Source organism: Oncorhynchus clarkii, chromosome 6 (assembly GCF_045791955.1).
Source record: "Oncorhynchus clarkii lewisi isolate Uvic-CL-2024 chromosome 6, UVic_Ocla_1.0, whole genome shotgun sequence".
In the NCBI taxonomy this organism is placed as follows: domain Eukaryota; kingdom Metazoa; phylum Chordata; class Actinopteri; order Salmoniformes; family Salmonidae; genus Oncorhynchus; species Oncorhynchus clarkii.
Window position 1 is genome coordinate 46249174 of NC_092152.1, and position 26267 is coordinate 46275440.

General features: G+C 43.3%; 1 protein-coding gene across 4 annotated transcripts in view; it reads right to left on the reverse strand.

The window, feature by feature from the left end:
• Positions 1-534: 534 nt before the first annotated feature.
• LOC139411212 (protein prenyltransferase alpha subunit repeat-containing protein 1-like) overlaps positions 535-26267 on the reverse strand; it is a 64769-nt gene continuing 39036 nt past the window's right edge. For 3 of the 4 annotated variants that reach the window (XM_071157199.1, XM_071157198.1, XM_071157196.1), the window contains 3 exons: positions 20672-20912; positions 19104-19477; positions 535-10773 (listed from right to left, as the gene is read on the reverse strand). In XM_071157199.1, coding sequence (XP_071013300.1) covers positions 10377-10773; positions 19104-19477; positions 20672-20912 — 1012 coding nt within the window. In that variant the 3' untranslated portion in view covers positions 535-10376. The remainder of the gene's footprint in view (positions 10774-19103; positions 19478-20671; positions 20913-26267) is intronic. The other variant, XM_071157197.1, reaches the window with a different exon arrangement.

Genomic DNA, 26267 nt, shown 5'->3' on the forward strand with positions numbered 1-26267 from the left:
CTTACAGAAGGTAGGCAATTATGGTTACAGTTATGAAAACTTAGGACACTAAAGAGGCCTTTCTACTGACTCTGAAAAACACCAGACGGGACTGGCAAAAAGTGCTCTTCACTGACGAGTCGTGGTTTTGTCTCACCAGGGGTGATGGTCGGATTCACATTTATCGTCAAAGGAATGAGCATTACACCGAGGCTTGTACTCTGGAGCGGGATCGATTTGGAGGTGGAGGGTCCGTCATGGTCTGGGGCGGTGTATCACAGCATCATCGGACTGAGCTTGTTGTCATTGCAGGCAATCTCAACGTTGTGCGAAGACATCCTTCTCCCTCATGTGGTACCCTTCCTGCAGCGTCATCCTGACATGACCCTCCAGCATGACAATGCCAGCAGCCATACTGTTCTTTCTGTGTGTGATTTCCTGCAAGACAGGAATGTCAGTGTTCTGCCATGGCCAGCAAAGAACTCCGAACTCAATCCCATTGAGCACGTCTGGGACATGTTGGATCGGAGGGTGAGGGCTAGGGCCATTCCCACTAGAAATGTCCAGGAACTTGCAGGTCTCCAACTCAATCATCAAGTTTGCGGACAACACAACAGTGGTAGGCTTGATTACCAGCAACGACGAGACGGCCTACAGGGAGGAGGTGAGGGCCCTCGGAGTGTGGTGTCAGGAAAATAACCTCACACTCAACGTCAACAAAACTAAGGAGATGATTGTGGACTTCAGGAAACAGCAGAGGGAACACCCCCCTATCCACATCGATGGAACAGTAGTGGAGAGGGTAGTAAGTTTTAAGTTCCTCGGCGTACACATCACAGACAAACTGAATTGGTCCACCCACACAGACAGCATCGTGAAGAAGGCGCAGCAGCGCCTCTTCAACCTCAGGAGGCTGAAGAAATTCGGCTTGTCACCAAAAGCACTCATAAACTTCTACAGATGCACAATCGAGAGCATCCTGTCGGGCTGTATCACCGCCTGGTACGGCAACTGCTCCGCCCACAACCGTAAGGCTCTCCAGAGGGTAGTGAGGTCTGCACAACGCATCACCGGGGGCAAACTACCTGCCCTCCAGGACACCTACACCACCCGATGTCACATGATGGCCATAAAGATCATCAAGGACAACAACCACCCGAGCCACTGCCTGTTCACCCCGCTATCATCCAGAAGGCGAGGTCAGTACAGGTGCATCAAAGCTGGGACCGAGAGACTGAAAAACAGCTTCTATCTCAAGGCCATCAGACTGTTAAACAGCCACCACTAACATTGAGTGGCTGCTGCCAACACACTGACTCAACTCCAGCCACTTTAATAATGGGAATTGATGGGAAATGATGTAAAATATATCACTAGCCACTTTAAACAATGCTACCTAATATAATGTTTACATACCCTACATTATTCATCTCATATGTATACGTATATACTGTACTCTATATCATCTACTGCATCTTTATGTAATACATGTATCACTAGCCACTTTAACTATGCCACTTTGTTTACATACTCATCTCATATGTATATACTGCACTCAATACCATGTACTGTATCTTGCCTATGCCGCTCTGTACCATCACTCATTCATATATCCTTATGTACATATTCTTTATCCCCTTACACTTGTGTCTATAAGGTAGTAGTTTTGGAATTGTTAGCTAGATTACTTGTTGGTTATTACTGCATTGTCGGAACTAGAACCACAAGCATTTCGCTACACTCGCATTAACATCTGCTAACCATGTGTATGTGACAAATACAATTTGATTTGATTTGACCTTGGTGGAAGAGTGGGGTAACATCTCACAGCAATAACTGGCAAATCTGGTGCAGTCCATGAGGAGGAGACGCACTGCAGTACTTAATGCAGCTGGTGGCCACACCAGATACTGACTGTTACTTTTGATTTTGACACCCCCCCTTTGTCCAGGGACACATTATTCAATTTTTGTTAGTCACGTGTCTGTGGAACTTGTACAGTTTATGTCTCAGTTGAATGTTATGTTCATACAAATATTTACACGTTAAGTTTGCTGAAAATTAACGCAGGTGACAGTGAGAGGACGTTTCTTTCTTTGCTGAGTTTATGTACAATTCCTATATTCTAACGTTTGTATTCTAATGTCTGTAAGTAGGCCTAGTATGCAATACAACAAACCCACGTGGTAAAAAGAGTAAGGATATGCTTGCGTTCATTCATTCAAAAGACGCTGACACAGACAGAATTAAAACTACTCAATGACAGCTAACAACAAGTGACAGCTCAGAGAAAACTAAAAACAACAAAAACCAAATGTAGCTTTGATAGTTTGACAAATTATTTTCATCATTCAGGACACATTGGTTTTGAGATGAGAAGGGTCTCTTACATAATGCTTAGGTTATATACAGTCTTCTTAATGACTCCAAACATAGGTAACAGAGAACATGGTAGTAGTAGGAGTTAAATGGAATCCCTCGTAGGTAAAATGTTGTGAACTAAAAACAAAAGTGCCTTCGGCAGGACAAGGCAGACGTATGGCCGACACACTGCACACAATATCCAAATTAAGTGATAGAAGGGTAAAGGCTGCATTTGAACTCTTTCTGCAATGATCTCCAACAGGACAGACACTGTGGCTGTTCCAATATCCACCTACAACAGTCATGATGTGTTTCCCAGCTTGTGTGACTGCAATGGCTGAAGACTTCTTCACACATTACTGCCCCTACTGTCTGCCCCTAAAACACACTAGAGCTACATCACCTTAGTACTGTGTGTATAGCTGTTGTCATAGGCTGTTATAAGCTGCTTTGTCTGTTCACAGTGGCATTATGAATGTTTTATGAATGCTCGTCTAGGCCTATGTCTCAAACGCGTCTAGCTAAGCCTCTTGGGAACGATATACAGTTGCAAGTTGATTGTTATGTTGTGCTACAAGCGCTAAAGAGCATGCCCCTGCTCCTTCCACTCAAAACGTCAGTTTGGTTTTTGATCCATTTGAGCTCTGTCACATTTTGTTATGCGGCAGCCGTGAAGAGAATACTTCAGTGGCAACTACCAAGCTCTCTCCCAGCTTGTTTGTTTGTCTGTCTGTCTGTGTTGACATTGTCTCCCTCGTCCACATGCTTCATACCAGTGCCTGTTCTGATCACATTACAGATACACACGACAGTAGCCTAAGCCTGTATTCATAAAGTGTCTTGAAGTAGGGAGCTGATATAGGATCAGGTCCCTCCTATCCATATAATATAATTTATTATGATCAAAAAGACAAAACTGATCCTAGATCAGGACTCCTAGATACGCTTTGTGCATACTGGCCCTGTTAAGTAGCACCTCGACGAGAGGGCTCAGACACCTAACAGAAATACAAGTCTGTCTCTAATACAAATGGGAACGTTTTCCCAACCTACTCTATAGCAGTATCCCTCCCTATCCAACAGAGAATCTGACCTGCCTGCCTAGTGGGCAGTGGCTCAGACACATAATACAGTATTGTATAATAACCACTTTGACAAATGAGCTGGAGTGACTTAGGGGCAGATCTGCAGGAGGATGCATCTAAGATAAGAGAGGTTAACTGCAGGTTGGAGTAGGGGAACTATCCCTTTAAGAGGAGATACATAGGTGGTGAAGTATCGATGTAAGAGGAGAAGACAGAAAGGTGAACTATTCATTTAAAGCAATAATCTTAAACTTGATTCAGCCTAATTCAGCCCTGCCACTTAAAAGGTATAGTTCACCCAAATTACATAATTTTCAAATCCACTGTAAGTGACTTTTGTTGAGCTTCACAATCAATTTCAGATTGTTTCAGATGATTTAGACATGATGCGTGAAAAAAGCTAATATCGGTCCAATGAGTTAAATGGGATTTGTGCCACAAATGTTACAATGTTAGCATGTGGAAACAGTTCCAGGGAAACTAAACCAAAGCATGGATTGCTGTAAGCAATCTACTGTAAGCAGTCTATGGGTAAGGTAAGGAAAGCAATGTTTCATTTTGTAATTTGGGTGAACTATCCCTTTAAACTGAGATGGGGCTGGAAAATGTTAATTACGAAAACAGCTGCAAATATCCCATTTGCACCTTACAGAAAATAATACAGAAGAAGCCCAATGTTCATCAGAGCTGCAATATAAAATATTGTTCTATTAGTCTATGACCAATAAAGGGTGGAAGAAGTGTTCTGCTGTTGTTATTATTATCATGTTCATAGTGGTTTGTGCAACTGAACAAATTACATTTACAAAAGGTACAGGACAGGGGCCCTTTCTTACAAAATGTAACCCTACCGGAATATGTACATTGCGAGTATGTGTCAGTCTAAAGATATGTTCTGTGAATATACAGGTTAGGGAATGTAATGTCATTCTTATAAAACACAAACTTAGATGATTTACCTTGAGATAATGTAACACATATCATTGTAACACTACCAAAAGAAAGGTCTTTATACCGTATTTACCATAGAGTAACCTATTATCTGGTTATAATACTTATTACAGGAGCCAGTGCAGTGTTTGATTGAATACCTCAAGTATATACTGTAGGTTGAGAAAAATGAGCAGAGAATGGATCAAAAACATTTCTTAATGTGTATAATCCTATAACGGGATAGATCAGTATTTTGGCAATGAAGCCCTTTGTGTACCCCAGTCATTTGAACTTGTGTATACAATTTTATGTCTCTGTGTTCAGTTTAAAGGAAGTTGCTAACTAGCGTTAGTGTAATGCTAGCAGTTCCAGTTATTACGCAAACTTCCAGTCAATGTGCAAATGCTAGTTACCCCTAACTTCCTTCATACTGGACGCAGACATACAAATGGTATCCACAAGTTTGTCTGACTCAAAATCCCAAACTATCCCTTTAATGTTATGTGCTGAATTTAGAGACAGTCATATAAATAGAATCCATTCTATCCATGAGTCCTATTTCTATGGAGATAGTGCTGTAAGCATAAAATAAACTCTTCCTACACAATGCTTTCACTGACTCCTAATGACAACAAGCTTTAAATCATACGCCTATAATACCTAGATCAGTGGGTCTGTGAGATATGAGGGGTATACAACAAAGCAGGATCAATGAGTTAGCCAGCTACCTTGCCTAACTATTTAAAAAAAATATGTTTTACAAAGATAAGTTTGAAACGGGCATGGTCTAAATTAGTCAACAACCAGAAACACATATCTAAGTTGAGCTTTCTCAATGGACCAGAAAATCAATAGCTATTTCTGGTTGTTAATTGAAGTTGGCCAGATAACTCATTGATCCTGCTTTGTAGTAAACTCCACTGGACTGAAAAGCTGTCAAGTTAGTGGGAGCCAAGTTACTCTCCAGGGAAGAAAGATTAAAAAAAACACTGAAACATCAAAAACATTAAATGAGAGCAGCTGCCTCACCCTTGATGCTGTTGGCCCAAAGAACGGCGGCCATTTTGAATGTCGTGCTGAATGATAGGCATTCAGGCCAGTTATTGCAGGTTACATACACTACATGACCAAAAGTATGTGGACACTCGTCGAGCATCTCTTTCCAAAATCATGGGCATTAATATGGAGTTGGTCCCCCCTTTGCTGCTATAACAGCCTCCACTCTTCTGGGAAGGTGTATATATAGTTGTGCTGTCATGTCAACTCCTTGTCACCCATTGTCATGCCAAACAAAACATTGTTTGGATTGACAAAGACAGCAATGGAGTAGACAAGAGAACAAACAGATCTGGTACTATTGTTGAGCAATAATGCATGCCATCAGCCAGGGCCTGTATTCATAAAGAGTAGGGAAGTGCATCTTTCCCTTCCAATTTCAATTCGATACGTATCTAGATCTGTTTTAGCTGACTTCTCTGTCTGTGTGTGCCAGGGTTTCCGGTAGCCGGCAATTGGTCGATAAATGGCGATATAACATACTTACTTTTTTTTCATATTATCAAGCATGTCTTACCTTTCTTCAAAGTAGTCTATAGGCAAAATCTGACCATGGGAACATGGAGGCAATTATTTTCTAAAGATTTCATAAAGTAATATCGGAATTAAAATGCTAAAAATCTAAAAGTCAAAAGTCAACTAATGTGAGATCATTGTGTGAATTGTTTGTCCTTTGGTTATTTATGTTTTATCAATTCCCCATTACATACACTGCCGTTCAAAAGTTTTAAAACACCTACTCATTCAAGGGGTTTCTTTATTTGTACTATTTTCTACATTGTAGAATAATAGTTAAGACATAAAAACTATGAAATAACACGTGTAGTAAAAAAAAAAAGAAGTTAACTTCTTATGGCTTGGGGGCAGTATTTTGACATCTGTATGAGAAGCGTGCCCAATGTAAACTGCCTGTTACTCAAACCCAGAAGCTAGGATATGCATATAATTGGTAGATAATGTAAAATAATGTCTATGAGTATAACAGAACTGATATGGCAGTTGAAAACCTGAGGAAAATCCACCCAGGAAGTGGTTTAAAAAAAGAGTCAATTAACTATTTACCTGTGAATAAATTAATGAAACGGAGAATGGATTACATTTTTGTATGGAGGTCAATGAGAGTGTCGAATTTGGTCAGAAAAACATTGAATTGCTAATTTGCTACTTGAAGGTTATTTGATTGAATATTAGTTTCGTAATGATTAAGTTGTTACAAATGCACTGATATATGTGGACACAAGTGGCATTTCACAACATTGAAAAAACTGTTATAAATCAGAGTGATGCCGGTTGTTCACACGCGCATCTGCCCTCTCATTGGTAATGGGCCCCCCTGAAATCGCCTCCGTTCCATCTTTGAGGGCGGTCACTCGACTATCTTGTCAATATAATGGAAAATCTTTGCTAGGCTACTGACATTGCCTGGGGTTTTTCGGCATGCAAAATGACTTGTAGATCAATGACTGTCAACGCAGTTCTCTCTTCAACATTAGAACTAGGGACTAATGCGTATCGGTAAATAGTGAGTTACATCTCTAATAAAGAGTCTCAGAGTAGGAGTGCTGATCTAGGATTAAGTACCCCCTGACCATGTAATCATAAAGATCAAAAGGCCAAAACTGATCCTTTATCAGGCAACGCTCCTCAGAGAAACTTTGTGAATACAAGCCCAGGTATCACTAAGAGGACTAAACAAACAGAACTGTGAAAAAAATACAGCAGCAACAACCACTCCAGGAGAGTATGAGTGTGTCACAAATGGCACCCTATTACTTATACAGTGTGCCATTTGGGATGCAGACAATGTGATGATCAGATCTGGGGGGGATTATAGTTCCCCCTCAGAATGGAAATAGAGGTTGTGGTACCAAGTTAGCCTTGGTGCCAGTCTGTTTCTGCTCGCTTGTCAACTCCTTATGGAATTGTCATGCAAAATGTTTGCCTTGACAATGACAATGGGGTAGGCAAAAGCACAAACAGATCTTGGACCAGGCTGGCACCAAGTTGTTCTTGAATAAAAAGGAAAAGCAGTGACACAGCCTATATACCAGTTGTGCTTACATACTGTAATCATTCTCATTGACAGACTCGAGGGCTAGGTACTTCAAGAGAACCTTCTGAGGAAATTATAATTTTTAGAATGTGCTTGCAGTCATTTCTTTACAATTGAGCATTTCTTTACAATTTACGCCTGGCAGTTGATATATTTCACATCCAGGTATGAAGAAACCTGGATCAACTAGAATTGTTTCTCTAGGCTAGATTTAATTTGCTTTCCTCTCTCCTTGCGAAAAACTTCAATTTCTCTGGGAGCTACAACATGAGTTTCATTGGTTCATGGTTGTGCTCAGTCTAAATGTTGTTAGTTGTCCGTAGGGATGCACAACATATCGGTATCGGCATATAATGGCTTTGCTATTTTTTTGTTCTTTGTTTTTGTATGTTGACAATGAATGATTTGCTGCACTGCTCATCTCACTATAGTCCTTAGTTTAATTCTGCAGAATTGACCTGATAACAACATTGTGATGAATAGCCTCCTGTAACCTGGCAGCTTCATTTAACCTATTCTGCTACAATACATTTAGTTACTGGAAGACAAAAGAAAGATACCGGAAGAATACATCTCTTAAGTGAAAAAAACTCAAATGACAGACAGAATTGGTTGACATAATTGTTCCAGTCCCTAACATTGAAAGAGACCTGAGGTATTGAGGTACCTGAACTAAGCTACTAACAGACCATACGAGACATACTCTTCCAGAGAAGTCGTTCCATATTATTTCAGCAAGCCATGACACCCACCATGTTCTCAAAATGTTTCTGTAGTAAGAAACAGGTAAGATAGGTATTTCTGAAGCATTATTTTCTTTACATTTTATCTTGGAGAAATTAGGCTAATTAATTGCACTCAAATCAGCAATTTAGGATTCAGATAATATTCAATAAATATAGTCCTAAACATCCGATTTGGACCAAACTTCTTCCTACCAATGAGTAAGACACGAGGAATCCCCCCAAAAATGTAAAAGCCACCCACGCACCCCCAACCAGTATTCAGTATCAGTTCTCCATGATTGATAAGTAGTATGACGCTGCGGTTTAGAGTATTGCTTTTCCATACTATGTAATGTATTCCCTATGAAACTGACGTTTTTCCCCCCTGATAGTATTGAAGTCTGTTGCATTATTTACCATGAAGTAGTGTGAAAGTACCAAGTTTTGACCACTAGATGCCACTGTTCCTGCTATACCATCACACTCTTTTATGCTTTTATAGAGCTGTTTCCTGATCATTTTATTGAAACACATAAGACCGCCAAGCAATTAATTACTTTATTAAGGCTGTCACAACATTTAGTCCCTAGCCAATTTCTCCATCAAAGTTTTTGGCTTGTAAGGAAAAGTCTTCGTATGAGAATTGCATCGGGATAGCCCTCAGAGAGCAGCCACTTGTTGGACTATTCAAGAAGAGTTGGTTTTCAGCATTAAGTTGCTATAAGAACAAGCTGAATTGCTTTCATGGAGGACCGGCTTGAATTGTGAGGACCACACAATTTATTTTAATAATGAGACAAATCTATTGGTTTTCTACCCAAAGTTGTAAAATGAAATATTGTGATATAAACACGAGACCAGCAAAATGGATAAAAGAGTGGCGGAAAAGCAGGAACAGTGGCATTTAGTGGTAAAAATCTATAGACCGGTTGGCTGATAAAGTCACAAAAATTATGCGCACACATCGTTATGGCCTGAAGCTGTGCTTTGTAATGATTCTGAACGGTGACAATGACAAGAAGCTACCATGTGGGGAATTGTATGTGTCTCGTTTTATCTTCAAATAAAATGTATTTTTATTGGTCACATACACATGGTTAGCAGATGTTATTGCGAGTGTAGGGAGTGTGTTCTTGATACCATGTCTTGTTTTGAGGTGTTTTGACATATTTCATGTCAATGCTAATATGGCAAAAAAAATGCTAACTAACAACTGTAACAATGCATTTGAGAGTCAACAAGTGCTCATTGTGAAAATGTATTTATGTGTTCAACAAACATTTGGAGACTAAATATAGTTCACATGTTGTCAACAATCTAAGCCAAACAGGTCTGTTTTTCCCCATAGTTGCACAAGCTTCACTTTTGTTGCTTAATAACCAATGCAAGCCACTTTAATTACTAATTTCTCTGAACAGGGAGGAAAGAAACATCACCAGATGCACAGGGAATACATTACTTAGTATGGAGAAGCAATACTCCAAGCCACAGCTTCAGACTACTTGTCAAACATAGACAGCTGATACTGTATACTGGTTGTTGGGGTGGGATTGGCATGGGGTGTAGGGGGTCCGTGGGTGGTCTTTGACATCTTTTGGGGGATGCATTGGTAGGAAGATGTTTGGCCCAAATTGGATGTTGGGTACTATATTTGACTACAATCTGAATCTTATAAATTAAAATGGTCAATTTGGATGACATCAAATATTTCAGAGATCTAATTATATTTCAACAAAATAATGTTACAGGAATGCTAATCGTATCTCCTCTTACTAACTACAGAAACAATTTCAGAACAATCTGGTGGTCCTCTTTCTTGTGCTTTGAGGTGGAATGACTCAGAGCAAAGCCACACTCAGATTTCCATTCTGAAAGGGGGATTGGCTCAGACAAAGCTCTGCCGACAAATCAGAGTCCAGGTATTTCCAGGAAGACAGGAGGGGCCACAAATAACTTTGAGATCCCCCAGCCCCCTTCCAGAGCCTTAAAGATGAGCATAATGTTACCAGCCACTAGACGCTGATCTAGGGACAGTATTTTACAGTTCTTGCCCTAATGGTTAAGGTTAGGGGTTGGGTGATCCTAGATCTGTGCTAGAGGGGCAAATTTAAACCGTAACCCATCTCCCGTGGAGTAGGAAGCGTCTCCTTTCACTGACCAATGACCTTGTCCGTCCATCTCTCACTGACCAATCACAGAGTCTAGCCACTTCCTGTATGCAAGGGCGAAGCATCCCTGCTCGTGGGAGCGGCAGCCGTCCAGGACGCTGGCTATGAAACCGTGCTCTGAGGGCAGGGCGGGGGGGTAGGGGTCAGGGGGACCCCGCTTCAGACGCTTAGTGTCGCGGGGGTCTGGGACCCCGACCCCGTCCACCTCCATGGCGTTCTGACCCTCCTGAGTCTGTCCGTTCCTGCTCTCCACCCTGTCTAGACCCACTCCTCTAGGGGAGGCTGTGTGAGGGTAGCTGCTCAGCCCAGCGTCAGTGTGGTTCAGCTGGGGAGACTCACTGCCACAGCCCTGGCCATCGTGGTGATCGTGGTCCCGCCTCCAGTGGTGCCAAAGGTAGAAGACGTGTCGCCTGGAGACAGATAGTGGTTAGGAAATACAGTGTTGGTTTTGATGTCATAGTAAACTGCTATCATTGAAAAACTGGATTTCTAGAATCTGTAGAACTGTAAAGCTAAAAAAACATTTTATGTTGAAACCATATTATGTTCTTAAGGGGAAAAGATGCCACTCTAGACAAAAATAACAATAACCTCTAAGATATCACTGAGTCATAACCATCTTGGCCAAATCAATGTATAATTAATCTTCACATTCTCTACAGCCATTAGTCATCAGTTAGCAACCATCTGAACACTGTTACCATGGCACCCCTTACTTCGCCCTATCACAACAAAGCTGGTCAGTAGTGCTGGGCGATATGGCCTAAGAATCGAATCTCCCGTTTTTTTTATACTTATGGGCAATTCACAATATATATATAAGATTGAATGTTTTAAATAAGCTTTCTTGTACAATTAAACTGTAAAAAAAAAAAAATGCATTTCAAACAGTCAGCAATAATCTAATGAATTCAGGGCTAGGCTAAATATAAGCCTTCCACAATCATAAGACCCACTAATAATTGTATTATTTTATCAAAACAGTTTAACCTGTTTTTTTTGCAATGATCACTGATCTGGTTTTCAAGTCAATCTATGAAAATGAACTATGCATAATTCCATGGCGTTGGTGGGGAAGCTTGCTTGTTTCAGTGATCCTGTAGATTATACAGGTGGGGTTTTGGGCCAGGCAGGTTCAACCATGCAGGGCAGGTTGCAGGTGAGATAAGAGACTATACACCTGGCCCTCCATAGATATGTGGTAGTGGAGTATGGGCCTGAGGGCCCACACTTAGTATGTTGTGAAATTTTTTAATGAATTTATTGTCATGTTTAAAAAAAATTGTAGAACTGCCTTAATTCTGCCGGAGCCCACCAAAAGTAGCTGCTGCCTTGGCAGATACAAATACTATGACAGTTTTAGATGAAAGCCCCACCCGGGAAATCAGGGGCTCGATGACATGTTTTCTAGGGCCCAAAACTACAGTACGTCTTAGCGCATGGAACATCCTCACCATGTTTGAAACTTCATGACAGCTCAAGTTATCAGAGAGATGGAACATGAATATCCTGTGTGTAAGCGAAAGCAGATGGACTGGTTCTGGACGCACGGTGAAAAGCGATGGCTAAACGATCTATTCAGGAAAGGATCATTCCTACTCCAGTGGTCTAGCCCTCATTATCAGTAGAACAACTGGCAAATCACTCTTGGAATGAGAACCAATCAATGACCTGGAATGGGAACCAATCAATGACCGGTTCATCAGAGCAACACTTGACTCCAAGGACTGCAAGTTCACCATCCTGCAATGCTATTCCCACACCAACGAGGCAGAGGAGGAGAACAAGGATGACTGATACGAGCAGCTACAACAAGCAGTATCCAAGGTCCCACAACACGGCATGGTCAGGACATCGGTGGATTTGAATGCAAAGGTTGGAGCAGATAACACAGACTGTGAATAGACTATTGGGCAACAACAGTGAAAAGATTGTTGACTTTTGCCTCAATAACATTGTGTGATTAGTGGCACACAATTCCCTCACAAAGACATCCATAAATTAACATGATGATCCCCAGATGGTCACAGTCAACCAAATTGACCACATCATTATCAATAAGAAATGTCGAAGGTGTCTGCAGGATATTAAGTTCCACCGTGGGGCAGATGTCAACAGTGACGACTACCTGGTAATAGCCAAGGTCAGGCTGAAGCTGTGAGCCACACACATACACAATACAACAAGGGCAGAACGTCTTTGACATCAACAAGCTCACATCTCCTGAAATAAAGAAAGCTTTTACCATTGAGCTAAGAAATCGCTTCAGTCCATTAGCCAATGCAGAGGAACACCAGGGCACAGTTGAAACCACGTGGAACAACATCGAGAATGCGTAAACAGAAACGGCAAAGAAAGTTATTGGCTTTAGAAAGAAGGGCAAAGAAGTGGTTAACACAAGATACGTGGAATAAAATAGATGTGAGAAGGCTGGCCAAAGATAAACTGCTGAGCACAAAATCACCCAGGCTGATTGAGCGAGCAAAGCAAGAATATAAGACCAAGGACAAAAAAAGTAAGAAAGAGTGCTGGAAAGGATAATATTATTGGCCAGTGAGGCAGAACAAGCTGCAGCAAGAGGAGAACTAAGTACTCTATATAAGATCACAAGACAGCTCTGTGGCCGAGTTAGCAACCACACAATGCCAGTCAAAGACAAACAAGGTAAAACAACCAAAGAGGAACAAACTGCAAGATGGGTCCAGCACTTTGAAGAGGTTGTCAACTGGCCAAAGCCTAATGATCCAAAAGACCTACCAACCTCGGATGAGATTGATGGTATTGACACCGGCCCACCAGTTGAAGCAAGCAGCCATCAAGCAGCCATCAAAGGCTTACGAAGACTCTCTGCACACTAAGCTACTTAAAGCTGATGTCAACACAGCTACCAAGGTACTGACTGATATCTTTTGCAAGACCTGGGAGCATGATGTCTTACCACAAGACTAGAGAAAAGGCCTTATCGTCAAACTGCCAAAGAAAGGAAACCTCAGCGAATGTGAAAACTGGCAACATACAACTAAACTCAGCAAAAAAAGAAACAACCTCTCACGGTCAACTTTTCAGCAAACTTAACATGTGTAAATATTTGTATGAACATAACAAGATACAACAACTGAGACATAAACTGAACAAGTTCCACAGACATGTGACCACCAGCTGCATTAAGTACTGCAGTGCATCTCATCCTCATGGACTGTACCAGATTTGCCAGTTCTTGCTGTGAGATGCTACCACTCTTCCATCAAGGCATCTGCAAGTTCCCGGACATTTCAGGGGGAAAGGCCCTAGCCCTCACCCTCCGATCCAACAGGTCCCAGACGTGCTCAATGGGATTGAGATCTGGGCTCTTCGCTGTCCATGGAAGAACACAGGTATTCCTGTCTTGCAGGAAATCACGCACAGAACGAGCAGTGTGGCTGGTGGCATTGTCATGCTGTGGCGGGTCATGTCAGGAAGCGCCTGCAGGAAGGGTACCACATAGGGAGGATGTTTTCCCTGTAACTCACAGCGTTGAGACTGCCTGCAATGACAACAAGCTCAGTCTGATGATGCTGTGACACACCGCCCCAGACCATGACAGACCCTCCACCTCCAAATCGATCCCGCTCCAGAGTACAGGCCTCGGTGTAATGCTCATTCCTTCGACGATAAACGCGAATCCGACCATCACCTCTGGTGAGACAAAACCGCGACTCGTCAGTGAAGAACAGTTTTTGCCAGTCCTGTCTGACCCAGTGACGGTGGGTTTGTGCCCATAGGCAACATTGTTGCCGGTGATGTCTGGTGAAGACTTGCCATACAACAGGCCTACAAGCCCTCAGTCCAGCCTCTCTCAGCCTATTGCGGACAGTCTGAGCACTGATGGAGGGATTGTGCGTTCCTGGTGTAACTCGGGCAGTTGTTGTTGCCATCCTGTACCTGTCCCGCAGGTGTGATGTTTGGATGTACCGATCCTGTGCAGGTGTTGTTACACGTGGTCTGCCACTGCGAGGATGATCAGCTGTCCGTCCTGTCTCCCTGTAGCGCCGTCTTTGGTGTCTCACAGTACGGACATTGCAATTTATTGCCCTGGCCACATCTGCAGTCCTCATGCCTCCTTGCAGCATGCCTAAGGCACATTCATGCAGATGAGCAGGGACCCTGGGCATCTTTCTTTTGGTGTTTTTCCAGAGTCAGTAGAAAGGCCTCTTTTAGCGTCCTAAGTTTTCCTAACTGTGATCTTAATTTCCTACCGTCTGTAAGCTGTTAGTGTCTTAACGACCGTTCCACAGGTGCATGTTCATTAATTGTTTATGGTTCATTGAACAAGCCTTGGTTCATGGTTCATTGAAACCCTTTACAATGAAGATCTGTGAAGTTATTTGGATTTTACTGATTATCTTTGAAAGACAGGGTCCTGAAAAGGGGACGTTTCTTTTTTTGCTGAGTTTATATCTTCTGCAGGATACACCTCAAAATGATTGACATTGCTGTCAATGACAAACTCAGACAAGAACAAGCAGGGATCCGCAAAAGAAGAGCATGCATTAACCAGATCTTTGCCCTGCACAACATCATCGAGCAGTGCCGAGTGGAATGCACTCCTCTACATCAACTTATTTATTTCAAGAAAGCATTCGATAGTGTTCACCATGAGAGTTTATGGAGGGTCCTTGGAGCCTACGGACTACCACCTAAGATTGTTAACTTCTTTGGGATAGGGGGCAGCATTTTCAATTTTGGATGAATAGCGTGCCCAGAGTAAACTGACTCCTATTCAGTCCCAGATGCTAATAAATGCATATTATTAGTAGTATTTGATGAGATGAGAGGTAGCTCTTGTTCCATTGCTTTTCTACAGATAATGGAATTCTCCGGTTGGAACATTATTGAACATTTATGATAAAAACATCCAAAAGATTGAGTTGAGTTTATTTTATTTTTACAAGTACAGTGCACTTTAATCAACGTTTCAGTAAAAGTGCCAGTTTTAGGCAGCCGTCTAATTTTCAACCGCAGTCCCTGGGCAGGTTATTAAAAACAATTACAATATAGACAATAGCAACATAGGACAAGCAAGACATAGCATACAGAGCAACATACATAGGACAAGCAAGACTTAGCATACCGATTCTATACTTAGTTTGACAAGTTTCTACGACCTGTAATATAACTTTTTGAACTTTTCATCCGACGTTCGGCTGGACCTGAACGCGCGTTTGAATTTGTTTACAAAACGCGCTGACAAAAGAAGCTATTTGGACATAAATGGACAATATTGACCAAAACAAACATTTATTGTGGAGCTGCGATTCCTGGGAGTGCATTCTGATGAAGATCATCAAAGGTAAGTGAATATTTGTAATGCTATTTCTGACTAATGTTGACTGCGCAACATGGTGGATATTTCTTTTGACTGGTTTGGGCTCTGAACGCGGTACTCAGATTATGCTTTTTCCGTAAAGTTTTTTTTTTTAAATGTGTGCATCTGAAGTTCCTAAAAGTTCCATGCATAACACTTGAATTTTCAAGTATTTCTGTGAATTAATGTGGCTCACTGCAAAATCACAGCATGTTTTTGAACTTCTGAACATAACACACCAATGTAAAATTAGATTTTTTAGATATAAATATGCACTTTATCGAACAAAACATTAATGTATTGTGTAACATGAAGTCCTATGAGTGTCATCTGATGAAGATCATCAAAGGTTAGTGATTCATTTTATCTCTATTTGTGCTTTTTGTGACTCCTCTCTTTGGCTGGAAAAATGGCTGGGTTTTTCTGTGACAACATAATCATTTGTGGAGCTTTCGCTGTAAAGCATTTTTGAAATCAGACACTGTGGCTGGATTATTTATCTTTAAAATGGTGCCTAATACTTGTATGTTTGAGAAATTTGATTTATGAGATTTCTGTTGATTTGTATTTGGTGCTCTGCATTGTCTTTTGGCTGTTGGCAGTCGTCCGCCATCTGCCTGGTACAGTTGAAACCGCGATTCATCCGTGAAGAGCATACTTCTCCAGTGGGACAGTGGCCATCTAAGGTGAGCATTTGCCCACTGAAGTCGATGACGACGCCAAACTGTAGTCAGTTCAAGAGCCTACTGAGGAGACGACGAGCACGCAGATGAAATTCTTTGGTTGTGCAAATCCAGTTTCATCAGCTGTCCAGGTGGCTGAAGCAGGTGATACCACAGTTGAAGAAGCCTGGAATGGCGTGGTTACATGTGGACTGTGGTTGTGAGGTCGGTTGGACGTACTGCCAAATTCTCTAAAATTACGTTGGAGGCGGCTTATGGTAGAGAAATTAACATTCAATTCTCTGACCCATCTCAAATAGCGAGTTGTCAAAGAGGAAGAAGTGATCTTTCATCTTTGTTGTTCTGAGTGGCAGGGGGAGGAGCTTTGTGTGTAGGGGAGGAGCTTGGTGTGTTTAAAGGTCATAGCAGAATTAGCGAAGGAGACGAGATCATAAAGACCAAGTGGACATAAACACTCATAAAAACGAAAAATAGAACAGCAGATTCTTGCGAGATTGGCATTTTAAATATCGTGCTAAAACATAAATTAGAATTGTTTAAATTTAAAAAATATATATTTTACCCCCTTTTCATGGTATCCAATTGTTAGTAGTTACTATCTTGTCTCATTGCTACAACTCCCATACGGGCTTGGGAGAGACGAATGTCGAAAGCCATACGTCCTCCGAAACACAACCCAGCCAAGCCGCACTGCTTAACACAGCGCGCATCCAACCCGGAAGCCAGCCGCACAAATGTGTCGGAGGAAACACCGCGCACCTGGCGACGTGCACTGCACCCGGCCCGCCACAGGAGTCGTTAGTGTACAATGAGACAAGGTTATCCCTACCGGCCAAACCCTCCCTAACCCTAGGACAATTGTGTGTCGCCCCACGGCGACACCTCCCGGTCGCGGCCGGGTTGCGACAGAACCTGGGCGCGAACCCAGAGTCTCTGGTGGCACAGCTAGCACTGCGATGCAGTGCACTAGACCACTGCTCCACCCGGGAGGCATCATGAATTAGAATTTATCAAAATAATTTGATATAGCAGGGCACTGTGGACTTCTTAGGGACTTGCAATTGCAGCCCTACTGGTCAGGTATAATAAACACTTTCTACTGAGCAGCTGATCTTCAGCCTCTCTCTCTCTGTTCCCTCTTTCCCCAGTCCTCTCTCTGTTCTCCCTCTCTGCCCTCACTCGCTTGCTCTGTTCCCTCTTTCCTCTCGCTATTGTCTATATCTCTATTCTCTCACTCTCCCACTCTAGAAGAACAAAGAATGTTCTGCAGCAACAAACAAAAAAAGTATTCAGACCTTCACTTTTTCCACATTTTGTTACATTACAGCCTTATTCTAAAATTGATTAAATACATTCCTCAATCTACACACAATAACCCATAATGATAGTGAAAACGGATTGAGATTTTTTTGCAAATGTATTAAAAATAATAAATTAAAACATTTATTCAAACCATTTACTATGACACTAGAAAATGAACTCATGTGTATCCTGTTTCCATTGATCATCTTCTTTGTGATGTTTCTACAACTTCACTGTCCATCTATGGTGAATTCAATTGATTGGACATGATTTGGAAAGGCACACACCTGTCTATATAAGGTTCCACAAAAAATGTCTGCAGCAATTGCAAGTCCCTAAGAAGTCCACAGTGCCCTGCATTATTATTAAATGGAAGAAGATTGGAACGACCAATACTCTTCCTAGAGCTGGCCGCCTGGCCGAACTGATTAATCTGGGGAGAAGGGCCTTGGTCAGGGAGGTGAACAAGAACCCGATGGTCACTCCGACAAAGCTCCAGCGTTCCTCTGTGGAGATGGGAGAACCTTCCAGAAGAACAACCATCTCTGCATCACTCCACCAATCAGGCCTTTATGGTAGAGTGGCCAGACGGAAGCCACACCTCAGTGATAGGCACATGACACCCGGCTTGGAGTTTGCCGAAAGACACCTAAAGGACTCTCAGACCATGAGAAACAAGATTCTCTTGTCTGATGAAACCAAGATGGAACTCTTTGGCCTGAATGCCAAGAGCCACATCTGGAAAAAACCTGGCACTATCCCTACGGTGAAGCATGGTGGTGACAGCATCATGCTGTGGGGATGTTTTCAGCGGCAGGGACTAGGAGACTAGTCAGGATTGAGGGAAAGATGAATGGAGCAAAGTACAGGGAGATCCTTGATGAAATCCTGCTCCAGAGCACTCAGGACCTCAGACAGGGGGCGAAGGTTCACCTTCCAACAGGACAAGTGGCCCTGCCCGAGCCCGGACTTGAACATCTCTGGAGAGACATGAAAATATATGTGTAGCGACGCTCCCCATCCAACCTGACAGATCTAACGTAACAAAATGTGGAAAAAGTGAAGGGGTCTGAATACTTTCCGAATGCACCGTATATGACATGATAGGGACCTACCAACACATCCACTACTGAAGAGTCCTGAGAACATAGTAATGGTCTAACGGACAATAAAAACGATTGGCATAATAAAGCATTTGCCACCAATATGGAGGGTAGTTAGCCAAACTCTGTACAGTGTCTATGGCTCTAGTTGAAATTAGGCCGCACCCTAGATACAACAACGTGCTGGTCCATGATTGTTCCTCCTTTGGTCTCACCTGTGACACCAGAGCATCTCATAATAAAATGTGTTCTGTGATTGGCTAACATTGTAGTCTGAGGTTGAGTGACAGTGGCCTGTGGGCTCGTACCTGTGACACCAGAGTGTCTCGTGTCCGGGGAAGGACTGGATGAGGTCAGTACACAGCTCCATCTCCTGGTGAAAGAGCTGGGGCACTGCCGGCACTGAGGACTGGTCCTCTGGGGTGGCGGGAGAGAGGCAGGGGGCTGCTGCTGTGGCCTCTCCGTTAGCCTGGTGGTGGGGGTGGCCTGGCTGGGGGTCCGGGCTGGGACTGCGAGGGCTGGAGCTGCCGGGGCTGGGCCAAGGGGCATGGTGGTGGTGCATGGACTGGCTGAGCTCCCTGACCAGGGCCTTGAGCAGGAACTGGCGGTAGTGAAAGCCACTGTGGTCAGACACGTGCATGGAGACCCACTCACGCATGGAGGACAGCTCATCATGGAGGACCTGGGAAAAGAGGAGAGGTGACCTCATTCAAGCAAGGTTTTCCATTCAAAGGTATTTGCCCTATGCTAACCAACATACGATTAAAGAGGACATTGAATTGCAGGTGTACATGTTCAGACAAACAGCCATTTTTAACAATAAAACAAAAGAGAGAGGGAAATGATTTGGCTTCTTACAAAGAATTGATTTGAACAATCAAACGCTATCAGGACAGCCATTACAAGAACCAAACCCCAATGGGTGATCAGAAAGTAGGCTTATCATAACAGGAAGTGCCTATTAAACTATCATTGCTACAGTCTACTCTGTCACAGTCCTATATCCCTGGTTCTAATAAACAGTAGCATCTTTCCATATCGTAGGAGTGCCTGACATGGCTTAAAAATTAGGAACGGATCAACTGAGCCACAACACTCCACCTTTAAATCCCTAGGCCTCTTATTTTAGGATCAGGATTTGCTGCATTAATGCCTGCACTGTCCCCAGATCAGTTAAACGGACAAGAAAGTTCCTGTCCTCCTCAACATTCAGTGACAGGCCAGAAATATGAGGCAGCGGGGGCTGGAGACACACAGACCCTGGTCATATTGCATAAGCCATGCTAGCTGCATGAAACATTCATAGCTAGTTGCCGGCTAGACTAGCACACACAAATGTTTTCTGTCAGTGTTACATTGAAAGAACTGTCATAGTTACATTGAAAGAGCTGTTAATGTTTTGCCAGAGACCATGAACATACAATTAAGAGGCAGAGCGAGAGAAGCAGAGCGAGAGAGAGAGGCAGAGAGAGAGAGAGGCAGAGGCAGAGCGAGAGAGAGGCAGAGCGAGAGAGGCAGAGGCAGAGCGAGAGAGAGGCAGAGCGAGAGAGGCAGAGACAGAGCTTCAGAGAGAGAGAGATAGGCAGAGCGAGAGCGAGAGGCAGAGCGAGAGAGAGGCAGAGCGAGAGAGAGGCAGAGCGAGAGAGGCAGAGCGAGAGAGGCAAAGGCAGACCCGAGAGGTAGAGGCAGAGAGGCAGGGCGAGAAAGAGAGGCAGAGCGAGAGAGGCAGAGCGAGAGAGAGGCAGAGCGAGAGAGAGGCAGAGAGAGAGAGAGAGAGGGAGAAAGAGAGGGAGAGGCAGAGAGAGAAAGAGGCAGAGAGAGAGAGAGAGGCAGAGAGAGAGAGGCAGAGAGAGACCCTATCTCGTCCTACTCCTACCTTCAGGTTGCCCTGGGCCATGTTCTGCAGGACCCAGATACGGTGCGACCAGGCGTTGTAGTTGCTAGGGTAGCGGCTGGCGGCGTCGGCGCATACCTTCATCTCGTCGTGTAGAACCCTGTGGAGGCGCTCACTAAGCCGAGTCCTCTCTGCTGCGTCACGCAGGCCACTGTCACGCTGCTCCTTCCTGTCCGAGCTGGGGGGAGAATACTCCCGTAGCACCTGCTGTAGTACCCAGCGCCTGGAAACACAGGGGGAATGTTTAACTATATACACTGAACACACACACACCTCAAATACCCTCGGCTCCCAAAACAGCCCTAAACCCAGAACCAACCGAACCTATAGTAAGCATCTGGTTCAACAACAGAGCCAGGACAAAAGGCCTGGATAATATCAATACAAAACAGCTACGTAAGTGACCTATTCATCTGCGATGACATTCTCAGTATGCATTGTGCAACCACAGCCTTCTCTGGCTGCCAAACACTTTGCTGGCCAGATGAGGGGTCATTTTGGGTCAGTTAGATCATGTCATGTGGTTAAAGGATTTTTTTTATCAATAATGACTAAATGATATATACATTTAACGTAGAATTATAACTAATAGAATTCTATCCTGTCTGATGAAGAATGTTTGTACATAGGCCAAGAGGAAGGGTTAACAGACAACTTGTGATCACAGTGAAACTAACAACAGGAAGGATGTCTGGTCCCCAACCAGGGAGGGGAGTGTAACATGTGGTAGCATATGATAAGGAATATGTATGTGTTGGAATGGAATTGAAAAGCAGCTTTGTCATTGTCTTTAGAGGAGGGACATTTATGACGAAATGAGAAGTATATAAACCAATGTACATGAAATGATGGGCAGAGCTCGAGAATAAACGTCACTGGCTATTTTTGACTGGTCTCCGTCTGTTTCATTTCCCACAAAACCTTACAAACTCTGGGTACAGACTGAGTATTTTACTTGAATTGGTTAATGAACACATAAGAACAAAATTCCTCTAACACATGTACACACCATATATGGCCTTCAGAAACCATTCACACCATGACTTTCTACACATTTTGTTGTGCTACAACGTGGTATTAAAATGTATTTAATTGTAATTTTTTTGTCAACGATACTCTAACGGCAAAGTGGAAAACAAATTTTAACATTTGTAAAAGATATATAGTACCAGTCCATTGTTTCGGGGACACCTACTCATTCAACCTTTTTTCTTTATTTGGACTATTTTCTACATGGTAGAATAATAGTGAAGATGTCAAAACTATGAAATACAACATAATACTACAATGCTGAATAAACCCCAAAAAAGTGTTAAGATTCTTCAAAGTAGCCACCCTTTGCCTTGATGACAGCTTTGCACATTCTTGGCATTCTCTCAACCAGCTTCACCTAGAATGCTTTTCAAACAGTCTAGAAGGAGTTCCCACATATGCTGAACACTTGTTGGCTGCTTTTCCTTCCCTCTGCGGTCCGACTCATCCCAAACCATCTCAATTGGGTTAAGGTCGGGTGATTGTGGAGGTCAGGTCATCTGAGGAAGCACTCCATCACTCTTTCTTGGTCAAATAGCCCTTACACAGACTGGGGGTGAGTTGGGTCATTGTCCTGTTGAAAAACAAATAATAGTCCCACTAAGCGCAAACCAGATGGGATGGCGTTTCACTGCAGAATGCTGTGGTAATCATGCTAGTTAAGTGTGCCTCGAATCCTAAATAAATCACTGACATTGTCACCAGCAAAGCACCCCCACACCATCACAAACTGCAAACTGGTGAGGGCCCAAAAAGATGACCCATTTTCTTTGCACTGAAATACACAAAACATCCCTGCTAAGGGAATTTAAAATTCAAATTTCTAGTGCCTTTCACGTTGAATCCCTTATTGAAATGCAGCTTAACTGTGTACTAATTAAACAACAGAATATGATCTACATGGTCAGTCTCTGTGTGTAAAATAAAAAGTGGTTAATGTGAACCTAACTCATAGCTAAACATTTGAAGGAAAACAATCCAATGTTATTTGTTGCCGTACTTTACTGCACAAGTCCACAAAATAAACAATACATTAATATTTTATACTGGTTTATGTAGCCGATTCAATATAATACCACATACATTTTAGGTCAATATTTTCTCAAAGGAAGGAGCTATTTCAAGATAATCTGGAAATTTAGCTAGTTAACTCATTGATCCAGTTTTCAAAAACAAGTCCCTCTGATGCTGCACTGTCCAACAGATCTGAACATTTCTGAGGGAAAGTTAAACGAAACCCAAATAGAACTCTTTCCTATACCCACATACATTTTCACAACACTTTCTTAAAAAAAATATCTGAATTGCAAACATAAAAACATAGCCCATCAAATTAAGGTAAATGGTGGCAGAAAACAGGCCTCGGATGCTGCGTCCTAGGCCAGAAACAATGTGAGATTTATTTGACAAAGGGAGAGTACTGGAGGGAAGGAGAGGGCTGGGTAGAGGGTTTGCCCTTTTTCATAACCCGGACAAGTATTTCAAGTGCCCTCTTGCTCTGTTTTGCGGCATGCTTGAGCCTTGCCCTCTTGTCCTCTTCAGCTGCCGCCGTCTTGCTCTCCTGAGCACTTCCAGATGGCTGACAGCCATACCCGAGATGTGATCTTCGGGCTTCCAGCAGACTCCGCTGCCACTGGGTCTTGTCTACTGTTCCTGCAGACCTGATGTTTCTGCAGAGCCTTCAGTCCACCTCTCCAAACCTTGCATCCTCCAGTTTAAACATCTCCACTGCGGTCTTCTGCCTGGTCTGCAGGGTGTAGTTCACAGTCTGTATTGCATTGAAAGTTGAGATGTTCATGTTGGTGCTTCATATATCAATGATGTCGTTCATCCAGCTAAATTAAGATTCAACCCTGGGACCATGAAAGACAGAGAGGGCACCTTTCACCACATTACCCAGGGCTGGATACAGTGTCTGGGCCAAGACATGAGCCCACCACTCCTCCATGTCATCTCCCTCCGTGAAGCTGGCCAGGCATGGATCAATATTGTATCGCATGATCTCCTAGTGGAGATCACTGTCGGCAGGTGAGAGGTGGCCCAACATTGCGCTCAGCTTCTTCAACTGGATCGCTACCTGCGAGTTGCCTCTCAAAATCGGGTCCAGAGCAGACAGTGACCTCAGTGTGTGACTTTGCAAGGCTTTGGTGACCTTTTCCATGAAAGACTTCAGCAGCTGAAATATAGAACACCACAATACTGTTTTGAAACAATGAGAAAAAAAGATAAAGTATTAAATGTAATTCAATTGTAGGGTACTAAAAGCATGATTAGGATTCCTGGTTCTGAATCCATCTGCTTCCCGTCCCACATGCATCTTCTCCTTAAGTACCATCACTCCCATAGTCTTGGGTGACACTAGTGATGTATTCAGCATTGAACGGTTTCAAGCTGCTTGTCGTGGAGCATATGTACCAACGTCTGGCTACCCTGTGAATGTAAAACAAACTGTTCTGAAATACAACATTATATATACAAGTGTAGCCAACAGTCGCAGATAGAAAATACCCACCTGGGAAACCATTACGTGTTCCATCAGAATAGGCAGTACACCCACGTAAATGCTGAGTTGTAGGTCAGTTGTAGTGCCCTCATGCCACACATGGTCACTCTTCTTTCTGTCTTTTCCTTGCTGTGTCATATCTGTGAGAACAGAATCAGTAAGTTAAGTGTAAATAAGGTACATTTTTCCATTACAGACCACAAAGGGAAGCACAGCCGAGAGCTTCCCAGTGACACAAGCCTACCAGACGAGCAAAACTACTTCTATGCTAGCTTCAAGGCAAATAACACTAAAACATGCATGAGAGCACTAGCTGTTCTGGATGACTGTGTGATCAAGCTCTCCGTAGCAGATGTGAGTAAGACTTTAAACAGGTCAACATTCACAAGGCCGCAGGATGATCAACTGGCAGCCTTCACTGACATTTTCAACCTCTCCCTGTCCGAGTCTGTAATATCAACATGTTTCAAGCAGACCACCATAGTCCCTGTGCACAAGAACACTAAGGTAACCTGCCTAAATGACTACCGACCCGTAGCACTCACGTCTGTAGCCATGAAGTGCTTTGAAAGGCTGGACATGGCTCACATCAACACCATTATCCCAGAAACACTAGACCAACTCAAATTTGCATACCAACCTAACAGATGATGCAATCTCCATTGCACTCACCGCTGCCTTTTCCCCACCTGGAGAAAAGGAACCTATGTGAGAATGCTATTCATTGACTACAGCTCAGAGTTCAACACCATAGTGACCTCAAAGCGCATCAATAAGCAAAGGACCCTGGGACTAAACACCTCCCTCTGTAACTGGATCCTGGACTTCCTGACGGGCTGCCACCGGGTAGGTAACAACACATCTGCCTCGCTGATCCTCACCACAAGGGCCCCTCAGGGGTGCGTGCCCAGTCCCCTCCTGTACTCCCTGTTCACTCGTGACTGGACGGCCGGGCAAGACTCCAACACCATCATTAAGTTTGCCGATGACACAACAGTGGTGTGACATCCTATAAGGAGGTGGTCAGAGACCTGGCCGTGTGGTGCCAGGACAACAACCTCTCACTCAACGTGATCAAGACAAAGGAGATGATTGTGGACTACAGGAAAAGGAGGACAGAGAACTCCCCCATTCTCATCAACTGGGCTGTAGTGGAGTAGGTTGAGAGCTTCAAGTTCCTTGGTGTCCACATCACCAACAAACTAACATGGTCCAAGCACACCAAGACAGTCGTGAAGAGGGCACAAAGCCTATTCCCCCTCAGGAGACTGAAAAGATTTGCCATGGGTCCTCAGATCCTCAAAAGGTTCTACAACTGCACCATCGAAAGCATCCTGAGGGGTTGCATCACTGCCTGGTACTGCAACTGCTCGGCCTATGGCAGCAAGGCACTACAGAGGGTAATGCGTACGGCCCAGTACATCACTGGAGCCAAGCTTTCTGCCATCCATGACCTATATAACAGGCGGCGTCAGAAGAAGGCCATAAAAATGGTCAAAGACTCCAGACACCCTAGTCATAGACTGTTCTCTCTGCTACCGCACGGTAAGCGGTGCCGGAGCGCCAAGTCTAGGTCCAAGAGGCTTCTAAACAGCTTCTACCCCCAAGCCATAAGACTCCCGAACATCAATAAAATGGCTACCCAGACTATTTGCATTGTCCCCCCCCCCATACCCCCTCTTTTACGCCACTGCTACTCTGTTATTATCTATGCATAGTCACTTTAATAACTCTACCTACATGTACATATTACCTCAATTACCTCGACTAACCGGTGCCCCCGCACATTGACTCTGTACCGGTACCCCTGTATATAGTCAAAATCAAATCAAATGTATTTATATAGCCCTTCGTACATCAGCTGATATCTCAAAGTGCTGTACAGAAACCCAGCCTAAAACCCCAAACAGCAAGCAATGCAGGTGTTGAAGCACAGAATGCTGTACTATGGGTTCATTATTGCTATTTTACTGCTGCTCTTTAATTGCTTGTAAGTAAGCATTTCACTCTAAGGTCTGCACCTATTGTATTTGACGCATGTGA